Here is a 12651-nt window from a genome sequence, read left to right as displayed (position 1 = left end):
GGCATCCCAAAAAACCACTGCCTACAGGGGGAGTAGGCAGACGCTAAATGGCGTCAGCCAATGAGAGACTATGCAAGCTCGAGGGGAGGAGAGTAAAGTGGAAGGAAAGTCTGTTATTGCCTCAGATAGGGTTTGGGGATGCAACTGAGAAACAGGGAAAACAGCCAGGAGAATAGTTAGGTGGTCGAGCTTTGCCCGGTTAAGAAAAGGAATCCAGATATCTATAGTAGAGGTACATAGGGCTCAGGAGCCAATAAAGAGGCAGAAATACATCAGGTGTCCTGTGTTACCTTAAGGGAATAGTAGGTTAGGGGCTTGTGAGGGAACTGAGTGAAATATCCCGAGAGGCAAGATGACCCATTTCACCAGGCTGAGATTCTTGGGTTTAAGGAAGAGTTCCAAATAAAATAATTCTTCCTCTCTCTCTTACAGGAATACCCCATCAGTTCAGTAAAGCTGTGGGTGTGTGAAAATGAAACTGTTTTAAGCAGAGTTGTGCTGTCCCTTGCTGTAAAGAACCAAAACTTGTTACATTCCTTGTCTTAGCCGCAGCTAAGCATTGAGCCCTTCTAACAAAGAGACAATGAACGAATCTTTTCCTTTTGCGAAAGGAAGATGTTGGTGTGAATCACTGAAGGAGAAGGGAAGGTGGGGGAATAGTAGAAAGTACTAGGGGTGTGCATTCGGCTGAAGCTGAACCACCCCCCCCCCTCAACTTTTCAGTATTTTCCAGGTTTTTTAAATGTGTAAAAAATGGCGGCAATTAAAGGGAGCTGAAAAAGCAAATCCTGAATAATGCTGATTTTTTTCCAGTATTATTCGGGGCTGCTTTGGCCCCACTGCCATTTTTCTCCCTCCCCTCCTACTGACCTGTTGACTGAGTCCTCCTCGCTCCTGCCTGCTGCCTCTGAAGACTATGTGGACTTTGGAGGCAGCAGGCCATAGCGATCTGAATGCTGGTCCACCTCCTAAGTCGACGTGGGCTTTGGAGGGAGCAGGTGGTGCAAAACTGAACACTGGTCTCTGTGGAACCCAGCGCTAAGCTCTGCGCCACATATTTTTGAGGTTCAGGTTTAATAAACCTGCAATTTTTCAATTATTCGAAAAAGCGGACTCTCTAATATTTGGCTTTTTCGGATTTTTGGAAAAATTTCCAGGATCATTAAACCCAAACCTGAAAAATACTGGAAAAAAGGTGCACAGCCCTATAAAGTACCTCAGATTCCTATTCTACCTCCCCAGGCTTCCTCTATAATAGAACCTTACTGACCACTCACAACCGATGCCATAACTAAAATCAATTTGGTCACTGGTACTGGGAAGTGTGGCAGGGAAGGTGGGCAGTTGAGAGAGCACCCAGCTGTCACAACACCTCACGGGCATTTAGGACTCTCTGGTGGGTTTCAGTACATTTCTGGGCACAATGTGCTTTTTTTATGTGGAAGTCACTGTAGTGTTGTGGCCTGACTGTTGCTGAACTAAGATCAGGGGGTTCCAGAATCTCACTACTATTCTATAACTGTATGATCAGTGGCAGTGGAATCTTAAGAATACATTCTGGAGTAAGCCACACTGAATAGGATTCTGAGCATACCTGCTTAGGATTGCCGTGGGGTGCCATTCTGGTTGGGAAAACAGTGCAGGGGGAGGCAAGAGCCCCTCCTTCCCTATACCACAGCCTTGAGCAAAATCAGGGCCTGTGGCAGTTTTAGAGATGGATTGGCTCAATCAAGGAAGCCATGGCCCTCAGTTTGTAAGACCTGAGCAAAGTTGTTAACAATAGGACATTATGGAGATCATTCATTCATAGGGTCGCCATGTCGGAAGCGACTTGATGGTATTTAACACACACACACATTGGTTAGAAAGTAAAGCTGATTGGATTTGGTTGTTACCATGGCACATAACGGTTTTTCTATTGGCTCAAGCAAATCAAATTACCTAATTCATTCTTATAGTTACTTTCTCTGATACAGGCAATGTACCAACAAGTCTGAACCAGTTAAAGCCAGTCTTATAGGGGCACAGTTCCCTTTTCCCACAACAGAAATCATTGAGTCAGCTCTCCCCTCTCTTCTGCATATGTGACCAGTTTCTCTTTTAGCTAATGGCCTTCTTTAGCCTCTGCATACAAATGGGATTCCAACTCAAGAGAAATAAGATACAGGGCTTCTTCATAGTGTAGCCTGTGCTCTGTTGTGTCATACACCAGTGTGGTGTACAGGGAAGACTCCCCTTACACTTATCCGCAACAACAGTACCACACACAGGAAATTACAAAGCAGTGATGATTCAGGGAAGGAAGGGAACTGGGTGTTGGCGTATGTTAGGAAGCGTTGCAGCTCAATAGACGAGTAATCACAGGAGACTCAGCACATATAAATAAGTGCTCTTTTATTAACAGTGTCAAAGTGCTCCGCTTGGTCACCAATACTCCACAACCCACATCTATACAAGTTCTGTACAACATATATACATTTCTGGCCCTGTCCAGCAGCCAATCAACAGTTAGCCACCCAGTGGTCAGATATCATCCTGCTTGAACCAGTTCAGTCCAGCTTTACTGCTAAGTCATGAGCAGTCATGTGACACCAGCTGTCATCTGGCTGTCACTCAGATTACAGCAATCCACCTGCTTGCTATGACCTGTCTTAAATTTCAACACTGGGGGCCCAGCGCCCCCCAAAACCTTGGCCTTCCAAACTGCCAGATTGCGCTGCAGAAAGATGTGCTAAAGCAATTCTACACATCTTTGTTGTAAGAGGAAGACTCAGCAATGCATAGGACATTGCAAAGCTACAGCCATTCTTACCTCTGTTTGGGCTAAAAATGTGTTAATTATTGTAGAGATGTGTTTGTTTGTTTTAATCTATAGTCTCAGATTGTGACTTTGTCTCTCCTCACTGGCTGTTAGGGCAGCTTGTATCTGACCGAAAACAAAACAGAACAAAAAAAAAGTTTGCAAACATCATGGATAAAATCTTCCAAAATGTTTGCTGGTGTGTTAATCCTTTATGCCCCCCCTCCCCAGTGGCTGGGCAAGCACTGGCTTAACAAGACCAAATGTAGCCAAAGGGTAACTTTTCCTGAACAAAAACTTAGCCAGAGTTTTGAAGCAAAGGGTAATGATAGTTTAAAAGCTGTTTCTTTCAAGAGCAAACAACATTTTAGTTAAGGATAATTCACTTATGGGATGGTGCCAGAAGCAACCAGAGAACAAATTTTGTGTTTGAGACACACGGAAAGGGAATTAGAAATATGGACAGAGAAAGAGGACTTGGATCTGATTGCTCCTAAGGCCCCCAAACTTCTTTAGCTACTGAATGTGAATGCATAAAATCACAGTGTATGCAATGGGAGACATTTAAAAAGCTATTTAATAAACACATATTCAAGGCAGTAATAGCAGAAGCCACTTGATACCTTAGTAATTTATTTTATTAGACTTTTATCCCGCCCTTTCCCCACCAAGGCGGGGAAAGTATATTAAGTATATGCACACACACAAACACACACACATATAATGTGTATGCATATATATGCAAGTATATGCATAAATGATATGTATATGCATATACATAATATATATGCATATACTGTATATATATATGCATAATCTAAAATATGCAATATAATAAAATGCAACTCCTATACAATATATAGGACTTTCAACTCTGTAAAACTAATCTAAATTAATCTAAAGATCGCACCATTTAATTAATTTCACCCTGTAACAGTGATTCAAATGCATACGCATGGTGTTGCCCAGTAGCGCTACAAAAATGAAGAGGAAAACCCCACCTGATCTGGATGGTGAAAGTAATGTGAGAGGCCTTGCAAATGACAGGTTTGCGCATCTAGGCCTGATCCCAAAAATCTGACACTACCACAATGATATTGTCCCTACGTATCTGAGCCAAATCTGGGTTTCCAATATATAGTGAATCTATATTTCCCCCTAGCAAAAGTAGGTTGAATTAATAAGTCAGCATTGCCCGAGGCATACCATTTCCCTTTTTCGATGTGATTCATGTATATTCGGACCAAACAGATCATATTTTATCCCATTTACACTGATATGGGTAGTCTGCAAAATAAAGACAGCAAACAAAAAGATGCAGAGACAGCTACAGAGGCAACATTCACAGACAAATGAATGCACTGGGCATCACCTATGGTCCTTCATCAAGGGAAATGTGCATGTTTTGAAGATGCAACCTTTACTTATTTACTTACTTCATTTACAGTCTGCCTTTCTTGTTGATACTCAGGGCAGATTACAAAATTAGAAAACAGGGCCATAAAAACCATCATAGTGTACCCAATAAACAATGCAATAAACCCAGATCACAAAATTAGAGAACAATGTAATAAAACAGTATAATACACCCTATATACAATGCCATATTAAAAACTGCCTTTTTTGCATCGACATTAATACTACAACCCTTTATCAAAAGTGCCCTCCTGAACAATTCCATTCTACTATCATGTTCCAAATGGATATTTCCCTAACACAAGTATTCCCTATCCCAACTTCATTCATTCGTACAAAACCTAAAGAATGATGAAATCCTGCAGTACAGAATTTCTCTCTCACATACAACTATGGAAAACAATTTCCTTTCCCTAGATTACTGCAGCTGATTGATTCCTGCATGATATCTCTGCTTGCACTATTTGTTCATTCATTTTTCAATCTCACAGTGCAGATGTTTGCCTTCCCCCACTGATGCTATGCATACAGTATCCGCGTTGTCTGTTTTATTGCATGTGAAAAAAACAACAACAGGCTGTTCTTTACAAAAACTCATGTCACGATAGCTTTGTTAATTGTTAATGCCTGAGAATCTTTGCAATTAACACAACAGACTGTCAGGGCTACCATGCTGGAAGTTTCCCTCCTCCTTTATGTGTTAAAATGGGCAAAACTTTCAGCATACTTTAATTAACATTTCATAAGAGTCTCAGGACTAACATTGTGAGATGAATGGTGAAAAAATATGGACCATGAATTTCCCCCTCAAATTAAGTAGAATTGATTAGAGACAGGGCCTTCTCTGTGGTGACTCTGGAATTCAGGCTGTTTACCTAGCAACTATCTGCTTAGTTTTAGGCACAAAGAGAAAAGCTTATCTTTTTTTTTTTTTAACTAGCAGCTGAACTGTTTTCTTCCTGTGTTATTGACTATTGATTTGCTGCTATTGAATTTGAAGACAAGGAGTCACTCCCCCTTTGTTACATTTGCACTGTTCATTCTTTTATCATTGGCTTTATTCCTTTTAAGGAAAGTTTTTTGTGTGTGTCTGCTTTTATGGCCATTGTCCCTGAATCAACTGCTTTATGGCTGATTTGTCTGTTTCTATTAACTATTTGATTGGTTTTTTCATTAGTTTGGTTGCAAGCCACCTTGGGAGTCTATGCACTTAAGAGTTACCAGGCACCAATACCTCAAGTAACAAATAAATGACCAAATAAATAATTTTCGGGACTTATGCAAACCTTTTTTTTCCAGTGTGAAGTGTGTGTATCCCTTGCCCTGGTTTCCATGCTATATAAAGTAAGCTGATTCAGTCTATCCCAACATCATTATCTTGCAAGGGGAGGGGGATCCTGCGACATCAAACTTCCACACATTCCGCAACCCGTCATGCATGCCGTGTCTCAGAAGCGGAATCTCACCAAGCGATAGGGTTGCCAGGTCCCTCTTTGCCACCGGTGGGAGGTTTTTTTAGGGAGGAGCCTGATGAGGGTGGGGTTTGGGGAGGGACTCCAGTGCCATAGAGTCCAATTGCCAAAGTGGCCATTTTCTCCAGGTGATCTCTATCGGCTGGAGGTCCGCTGTAATAGCAGGAGATCTCCAACAAGTACCTGGAGGTTGGAAACCCTACCAAGCAATAACCTGTGAATGGCCTAACTCACGTGTTTCCAACAGACAACGCTTCGGAAAGCACAGAGAGAAGATTTCTTTGGGATTCCCCCATCCCCCCTCCCCTCCCCGGAGACTCTCAACTGGCAATTCACAGTGGGTCGCTGTGTTAGTCTGTCTGCAGTAGTAGAAAAGGGCCAGAGTCCAGTAGCACCTTAAAGACTAACAAAAATATTTTCTGGTAGGGTATGAGCTTTCGTGAGCCACAGCTAGAATGTGAATTCATCTGTCTTTAAGTAGAGGAGAGTGAATTCACAGAAGCATTAGTCTGTAAATGTTAACAGTATGTAAATGTGAATAGCAGGCGTGATGGGATTAGGTGCGGTCTGCAGAAAGCTCATACGCTACCAGAAAATATTTTTGTTAGTCTTTAAGGTGCTACTGGACTCTGGCCCTTTTCTATCTCAACGGGCAGTTCGGAAAACTTTTCCCACCCCCTCTCTCCAAAGGAGGGGATATTGTGCAGGTGGATTTGCAGAAGTGGGAAAAAATACCTTTATCCCTATGGGGCAGAATTTCGGTAATTAAAATGATGGTTTTACCCAAGATGCTTTTTTTAAATTTCAAAATGCTTTTTTTTTTAATTTCAAAAACAAAAGTGCCGGGTAGGGGTGGGAGATGCGGCTCTGCGGGCAGCCAGCCCCGGCCGCCCCCGCCCCCAGCCCCGCCTGCCCTGGCCAACAGCCTCCCCCGCTGCAGCGCCTGAAAAGCGGCACAACGCCGGTCATAAAGAAGGGGGCGGGAGGTTCGGCAAGAGTGGCAGGCGCCGCCGCCAATGAGGCCGGAGGAGGCGGGCGGCGGCGGCGGCGGCTGCAGCTCCGCAGCCATTCAGTAGAGGGGGAAGCGAGCCTGGCCGGCTGGCTGGCTGGCTGGCGCGCGGGCTGCTCCTTCTGCTCGCGCTCGCCTCGCAGCCCGGCCGGCCGCGCGGGAGGGAAGAAGCGGCGCGAGCCTCCATGGGCCGGCGATGGGGCGGCGGCGGCGGCGGCTGAGCAGTGCGGAGCCCGCGCCGGCTGCTGGCGCCGCGGGGAGGCCGGTGCCTTCCCTTCGCCGCCGCCTCCTCCTCCTCCTCCCGGATCGAGTGCCTGGCGGGCGTCGGGGAGCCACGTCGGGGAGGCAAGTCGGAGGGGCAGCCGGCCAGCCTTAGCGGCCTCCTCCGGCCGCGCCAGGGCGGGCAGGCAGGCGGGCGGGCGGGCGGATCTGGGCTCCGCGCCCGGGTCGGGGGGTCGCGCACGCAGGAGTTGCTGCTGCTGCTGCTGCGGCACCCCCATCACCCCCCCCGCCCCCCAATAAGGCGCAATGCACTTTCCGAGCCATCGGCGGCTCGACCACCGCGCAAAGTTTGCCCGTCCCCCCGGCTCTCGCCCCTCTCCTTGCTTGGCCGTGGAGCGGAAACTCGCCTGGCTTGCGGAGGGGCCGGAGAGCCGCGCGTCCCTCTCCCTTCCTGGGATGATGCGTTAACTGGGTGCAAAGGAGTCCCCTCCTCCTCCTCCTCTTCCTCCTCCTCTCGCCCCCTCCATCCCCAACGGGCGCTGGGCTGGACGTTCCTGGGAGGAATCCCCGGGGAGCCTCTGCCTTGGACTGGATCTCGCTCCTTCCTCCTCTGAAGACACGCGTCTCCGGGGGGGAGGTGTGTGTGGGGAGGAGAGGCGATCCCTGGAGCCATGGACGGTAGGAAGCCAGGCAAGTTCTTCTGAGCCTGCGGCAGGAGGCGCCCATGCCAGCCCCGGGCAGGGCGGCATCCCGGAGAGCGGCGAGGGGCATCCTGGGGAGGCGGGAAGATGCCCTGTGTGCCTGGGGGGAAGCCCCGGGGCGTCCGGGCTGAGCCTCCCTGCCGCCCTCCGGCACGCCTGTGATGAGCAGCAGTTGGCAGGGCTGGTCTCCTGCCCCGGCCCGCCAGCATGAAGGTGTTCCGAAGGAAGGCGCTGGTGCTCTGCTTGGGCTATGCGCTGCTCCTCCTCCTCACCATGCTCAACCTGTTGGACTACAAGTGGCACAAGGGGCCGCAGCAGTGCAGCGAACCCTCCCTGGCCCGCCGCACTCCGTACCCGCAGCAGCTGCCTTATTACGCCTCCCAGTCCCGCTCGGACACGCGTGCTCTCTACGGGCCCCCCGTGCCCCCCGCCCGCAAGCGGCAGCTGGTCTACGTTTTCACCACCTGGCGTTCGGGGTCGTCCTTCTTTGGGGAACTCTTCAACCAGAACCCGGAAGTCTTCTTTCTTTACGAGCCGGTGTGGCACGTCTGGCAGAAGCTGTATCCGGGCGACGCCGTCTCCTTGCAGGGGGCGGCCAGGGACATGCTGAGCTCCCTCTACCGCTGCGATCTGTCCGTCTTCCAGCTCTATAGCACGGCCGGGGCTGGCAAAAACCTCACCACCTTGGGCATCTTTGGGGCGGCCACCAACAAGGTGATTTGTTCGTTGCCGCTGTGCTCAGCCTACCGCAAGGACGTGGTCGGCATGGTGGACGACAAGGTGTGCAAGAAGTGCCCGCCGCAACAGCTTGGCCTCTTCCAGGAAGAGTGCCTCAAGTACCACACCCTGGTCATCAAAGGGGTGCGGGTCTTCGACCTGACGGTATTGGCGCCCCTCATGCAGGACCCTTCTCTGGCTCTCAAAGTCATCCACCTGGTTCGGGACCCCAGAGCAGTGGCGAGCTCGAGGATCAAATCCCGTCACGGGCTCATCCGTGAGAGCTTGCAGGTCGTGAGGAGCAGAGACCCCCGCATCCACCGCATGCCCTTCCTGGATGCAGGGCACAAACTGAACAGCAAGAAGGAAGGTGGAGGTGGCTCGGACTACCACGCCTTAGGGGCCATGGAGGTGATCTGTAGCAGCATGGCAAAGACCCTGCAGACTGCCTTGCACCCGCCCGACTGGCTCAAGGGCAATTACATGGCTATCCGCTATGAGGACCTGGTGGTGGAACCCATCAAGACTTTACGGCAGGTGTACGGGTTTGTCAACCTGCTGGTGAGCCCCGAGATGGAGAAGTTTGCCCTTAACATGACCAGTGGGCCTGGGTACTCCTCCAAGCCCTTTGTCGTCTCTGCCAGGAATGCTAGCCAGGCAGTGAATGCCTGGAGGACAGCATTGAGCTTTCAGCAGATTAAGCAGGTAGAGGAGTACTGCCACCAGCCCATGTCCATCCTAGGGTATGAGAGAGTCGGCAGCCCAGAAGAGGTGAAGGACCTCAGCAAAACCTTGCTCAGGAAGCCGAGGTTGTGAAGGGGCTGTGCACCCAGAGCGGCTGACTGGAAGCATAACTGGCAACTTTGCAGACTCTTGAGTTTGAGATGGGGGAGAGAGTGAAAGATGGGGATCTTAAGGACACACTGCCCAGGAAGGTAATTTTTGATCCTCATGAGAGACTACTGAGGATCATACACGTGTATGTTTTGGCTTTGCTGAGGTGCCAGTCATATCAGCACACACACACACACACACACACACATCAGCAAGTATTTCTACGGCTTCTTTTCTCTCCAGAAGTGCAAAACACATAATTCAGTATGACCCAGAATCTTAACATACGATGTTGTGGTGGTGATCATGAAGGACTTGCATAATTGTCAAGGCATCGTTTTTTGGGGGTGGGGTGGAATTGGGGGATAAACAAGCAAAATGCGGAGGACTGGACTTTTGTATAAATGTTTAAAAGTGATCTTAATAAAGATATAAAACAGTCTTTTAAAATAATGACTTAATTGGTTGGGACTTGCACACATTGATAATGCAGTTCTTAAAAATATGTTAGATGTGCATTGCTTATGTTTTCTTTTCCTTCGAGGATGTAGGTGGGGGAAAGGGAGAGTTTATTTTTGCAATATTAACACTCCTCTAAAAGCTAGAAACTACCCTTTGACAAGTATCATTAACAGTTCCTGTTCAGATGCATGTTTAGTGGCCAGCAGTGCAATCCTAAACAATGTTGACTTCAGTGGACTTAGAAGTGTATTATTCTGTTTTAAGACTGCACTAAAAGAGATGTGTATCCACAAAGATTCATAGTAAATACTATGGCACTGGGAAAAGGGTGTCATTGGAATAGCTTTTAACAGCCACAACTGCTTTGATCAATAGTAGTATTTACATTTCGCTTGAAGATTATGGTGTGCTTGTAGTACACAGTTATCTGAGTTATGGAATGCATGAATGAAGTTATATATAGATACAAGATATTTCAGTCATGGCATTGTAAAAAGAAAGCAGTGCCACAAACTGTGCCTTCTGCATAGGAAGTGCAAACTGTCAGATTGCTCTTCTCAGTAAAGCCTTCCTGATTACTGGTTTGTACTACATAGGGACAGGGATGGTTCTTCGTATGCAGTGATAGGGGGATCTTCGGTCCGCACTGAGTGGAGGCTTTGAAGAGCCATTTATCATTTGGACTTTGAACAGAAACTCTCCTTCACAGCAGAGAAAAGTAGGAGACTTGGAACATTTGCTGGAGGAGCTTTGGTTTGCAAATGGAAATTATGTGCCCTCCAGCGAAGTCATAAGTACAGTTACACCCTTTTAAGCCTATTGACTTCAGCTGACTTAAAACCCTGCTAATTCTGCTATGATCGCACTGCTTGTGTGCAAACTACAGAGGTTTTTTGTTTTAAGAAATACTTTTATTCTCTGACTTTAAAAATTCTTCAAAGCTCTGCTTTGAGGTCTGAGGCTTAAATGGGTCTTGCTGCCTCCTAGATTGAATTCACAAACTGTTGATGTTGTTTACTTAGATATTATGCTTTGGGACAGTAAAGGTCTCGAGGCTTATAATAAGGAAGAGGACTGGGAAACAGATTTTCAGCATTAGCTTAGTGATGAGCGAGCAGTACGTGCGAACACTGTGCTAGTGATATTTCTTATCCCAACGGTGAATTTTAAGCTAACGAAGCACAGTTGATGGAGCAGACTATGGTACTAACTTGAGTTTATGTCAATCTGGGAGGCTCTGTATCAGAAAAGAGCCTGTGGATTCTAAGGCAGCAAACCCAAGTGCACTTGCCTGTGAGTCTCATTGAACCTAGGGGGACTTAATTCAGAGTAAGCGAGCATGGGAAATGGGTGTGCCTTAGATCTTGTCTAGTAGAAAACAACATACACTTTCTTATTTTTTTAACTGTATTCTTATACTAAAACATATTGGCTCCCCAGCATAGGAAGGAGAAATAACATTGCAATACATCGTACAATAAAAAATTCTCAAATCTTGATGTCTCTGGGAATGCAGAGTTACGACATTAAGAGTGAATTGTCAACAGCGTGTATCTTAATTGCTTAATTGAAAGGTCCTGTCGGCAGTGATGGATGTCTGTTACTGCATTGGCATTCTAGGTTGATATGAAATCTATTCCAGGCATTCCTTCTTGAGCAGTTTGGCTCAGTTCATTCCAATACTAGGCAACGTTTGATTTTGTGTGTTCCCCACCCTCCTCTTCACTTGCTGTTTATGTGCCTCTTGTCTCCATTGTATTTATCTTATTCTGTTATTTTATAGCAAATGCACTCAGAATCCATAAACTTTGTGATTAGAGAGGAGCGAGAGCTGCCTCTCCTGGGAGAGTAATGCCATTCTGTCCTCATCCCTGGCCCCCAAGAGATGCTTCTTGGACGACTATGGCTTGCTGATCCTGCTGAGTTAAGTGCTTGTGTGCCTGGAGTGTTGGTTCTTGGCTTCCTCCTTCCTTCCAGCAGTTGTCACTCTTAGGTCACATCACATTTGCATTCTCCCTTCATCATAGGGAGTGAAAATTATACGAGGAGTGGGGTTGTACCCAAAAGGTTTTTAAAAATCAGTCACAATATGTTAAGTTAGGGAAATGCTATTCTAGTCAGTCTTTTCAAAATGTACTTCTGATTCCCCAATAGATTATTTTTAAAAATTCAAATTCCCTCCTGTTGAAAGAGCTCGGCTCTTACAAGGGAAAGGCTCTTAACAGAGGTCATCTACCCTGTGGAAGGGGTGATTTATTTATTTTTTGAAAGAGATGGTCCATATTTCAACAAAAAAACCTTTCCAGAGCAGAGTATGATAAAGTAATATAAATGCCGTTAACACAACACACAATCCAATATATTTAGCTGCAGAAACCAGATGGAATCCAGAGTCTAATAAAATAATTAAAATGTATCCTTAATCAGGCCATTCTAATTGCTGACCCAAGGGGACCAGAGTCCCCCATCTGACCAATTTCTAGTGGCAGATAGTTCCATAAGCCTAGGCAGTTACCAAAAGAGATCTGTGAGCATACCGCTGATGACTGGAATTTATAGCAATACGAATGGGGGACCTTCATGGACTTGTGGGGGCATCTATATATACTAGTTAGTTTTTATTCATTTACAACAGGTTATAAAATATTTTGTCATGGAAATGTTGTTCTAATCACCTCCAGCATTAGAATTTCTTCTAATAATGATAATATCTGAATACACATACACTCTCAGTGGGACTTAGCCATGCCAGTCTTATATGCATGGCTGTTTCACTCACTGTCACCCTCTGACAACTTTGGGTCTTTGTGTTGATTATGCATGCCGTTTCCGACTGTCAGAGGTCACTTTGCTCTCCTGCTGCGTTTCTCCATGTTTCCCCCATGTTTTCTGGGACCTGTTTTATCTTGTATTTGAAAATGCGGGAAAACACAGAGGGAGAGCAAGGCGACCCCTGACGGTCAGAAACAGCATGCATAATCAACACAAAGACCCAAAGTCGTCAAAGCGGTGAATGAA

General features: G+C 46.6%; 1 protein-coding gene across 1 annotated transcript; it reads left to right on the top strand.

The window, feature by feature from the left end:
- The first annotated feature begins 7805 nt into the window (after positions 1 to 7805).
- CHST2 (carbohydrate sulfotransferase 2) lies at positions 7806 to 9163 on the top strand. Its single transcript, XM_056849618.1, has one exon. It carries the CDS (start codon positions 7828 to 7830, stop codon positions 9151 to 9153), a length of 1326 nt encoding a protein of 441 aa, XP_056705596.1. The 5' UTR covers positions 7806 to 7827; the 3' UTR covers positions 9154 to 9163.
- Positions 9164 to 12651: the final 3488 nt, after the last annotated feature.

Source organism: Euleptes europaea, chromosome 5, assembly GCF_029931775.1.
Source record: "Euleptes europaea isolate rEulEur1 chromosome 5, rEulEur1.hap1, whole genome shotgun sequence".
NCBI classification, from domain to species: Eukaryota; Metazoa; Chordata; class Lepidosauria; order Squamata; family Sphaerodactylidae; genus Euleptes; species Euleptes europaea.
The sequence above is the reverse complement of the archived record's forward strand: the minus strand, read 5'-3'. Positions and strand labels throughout refer to the sequence as shown.

Excerpts from the sequence above, each read along its gene's own strand:
- CHST2 (XM_056849618.1), top strand. The coding sequence starts at position 7,828 with ATGAAGGTGTTCCGAAGGAAGGCGCTGGTGCTCTGCTTGGGCTATGCG.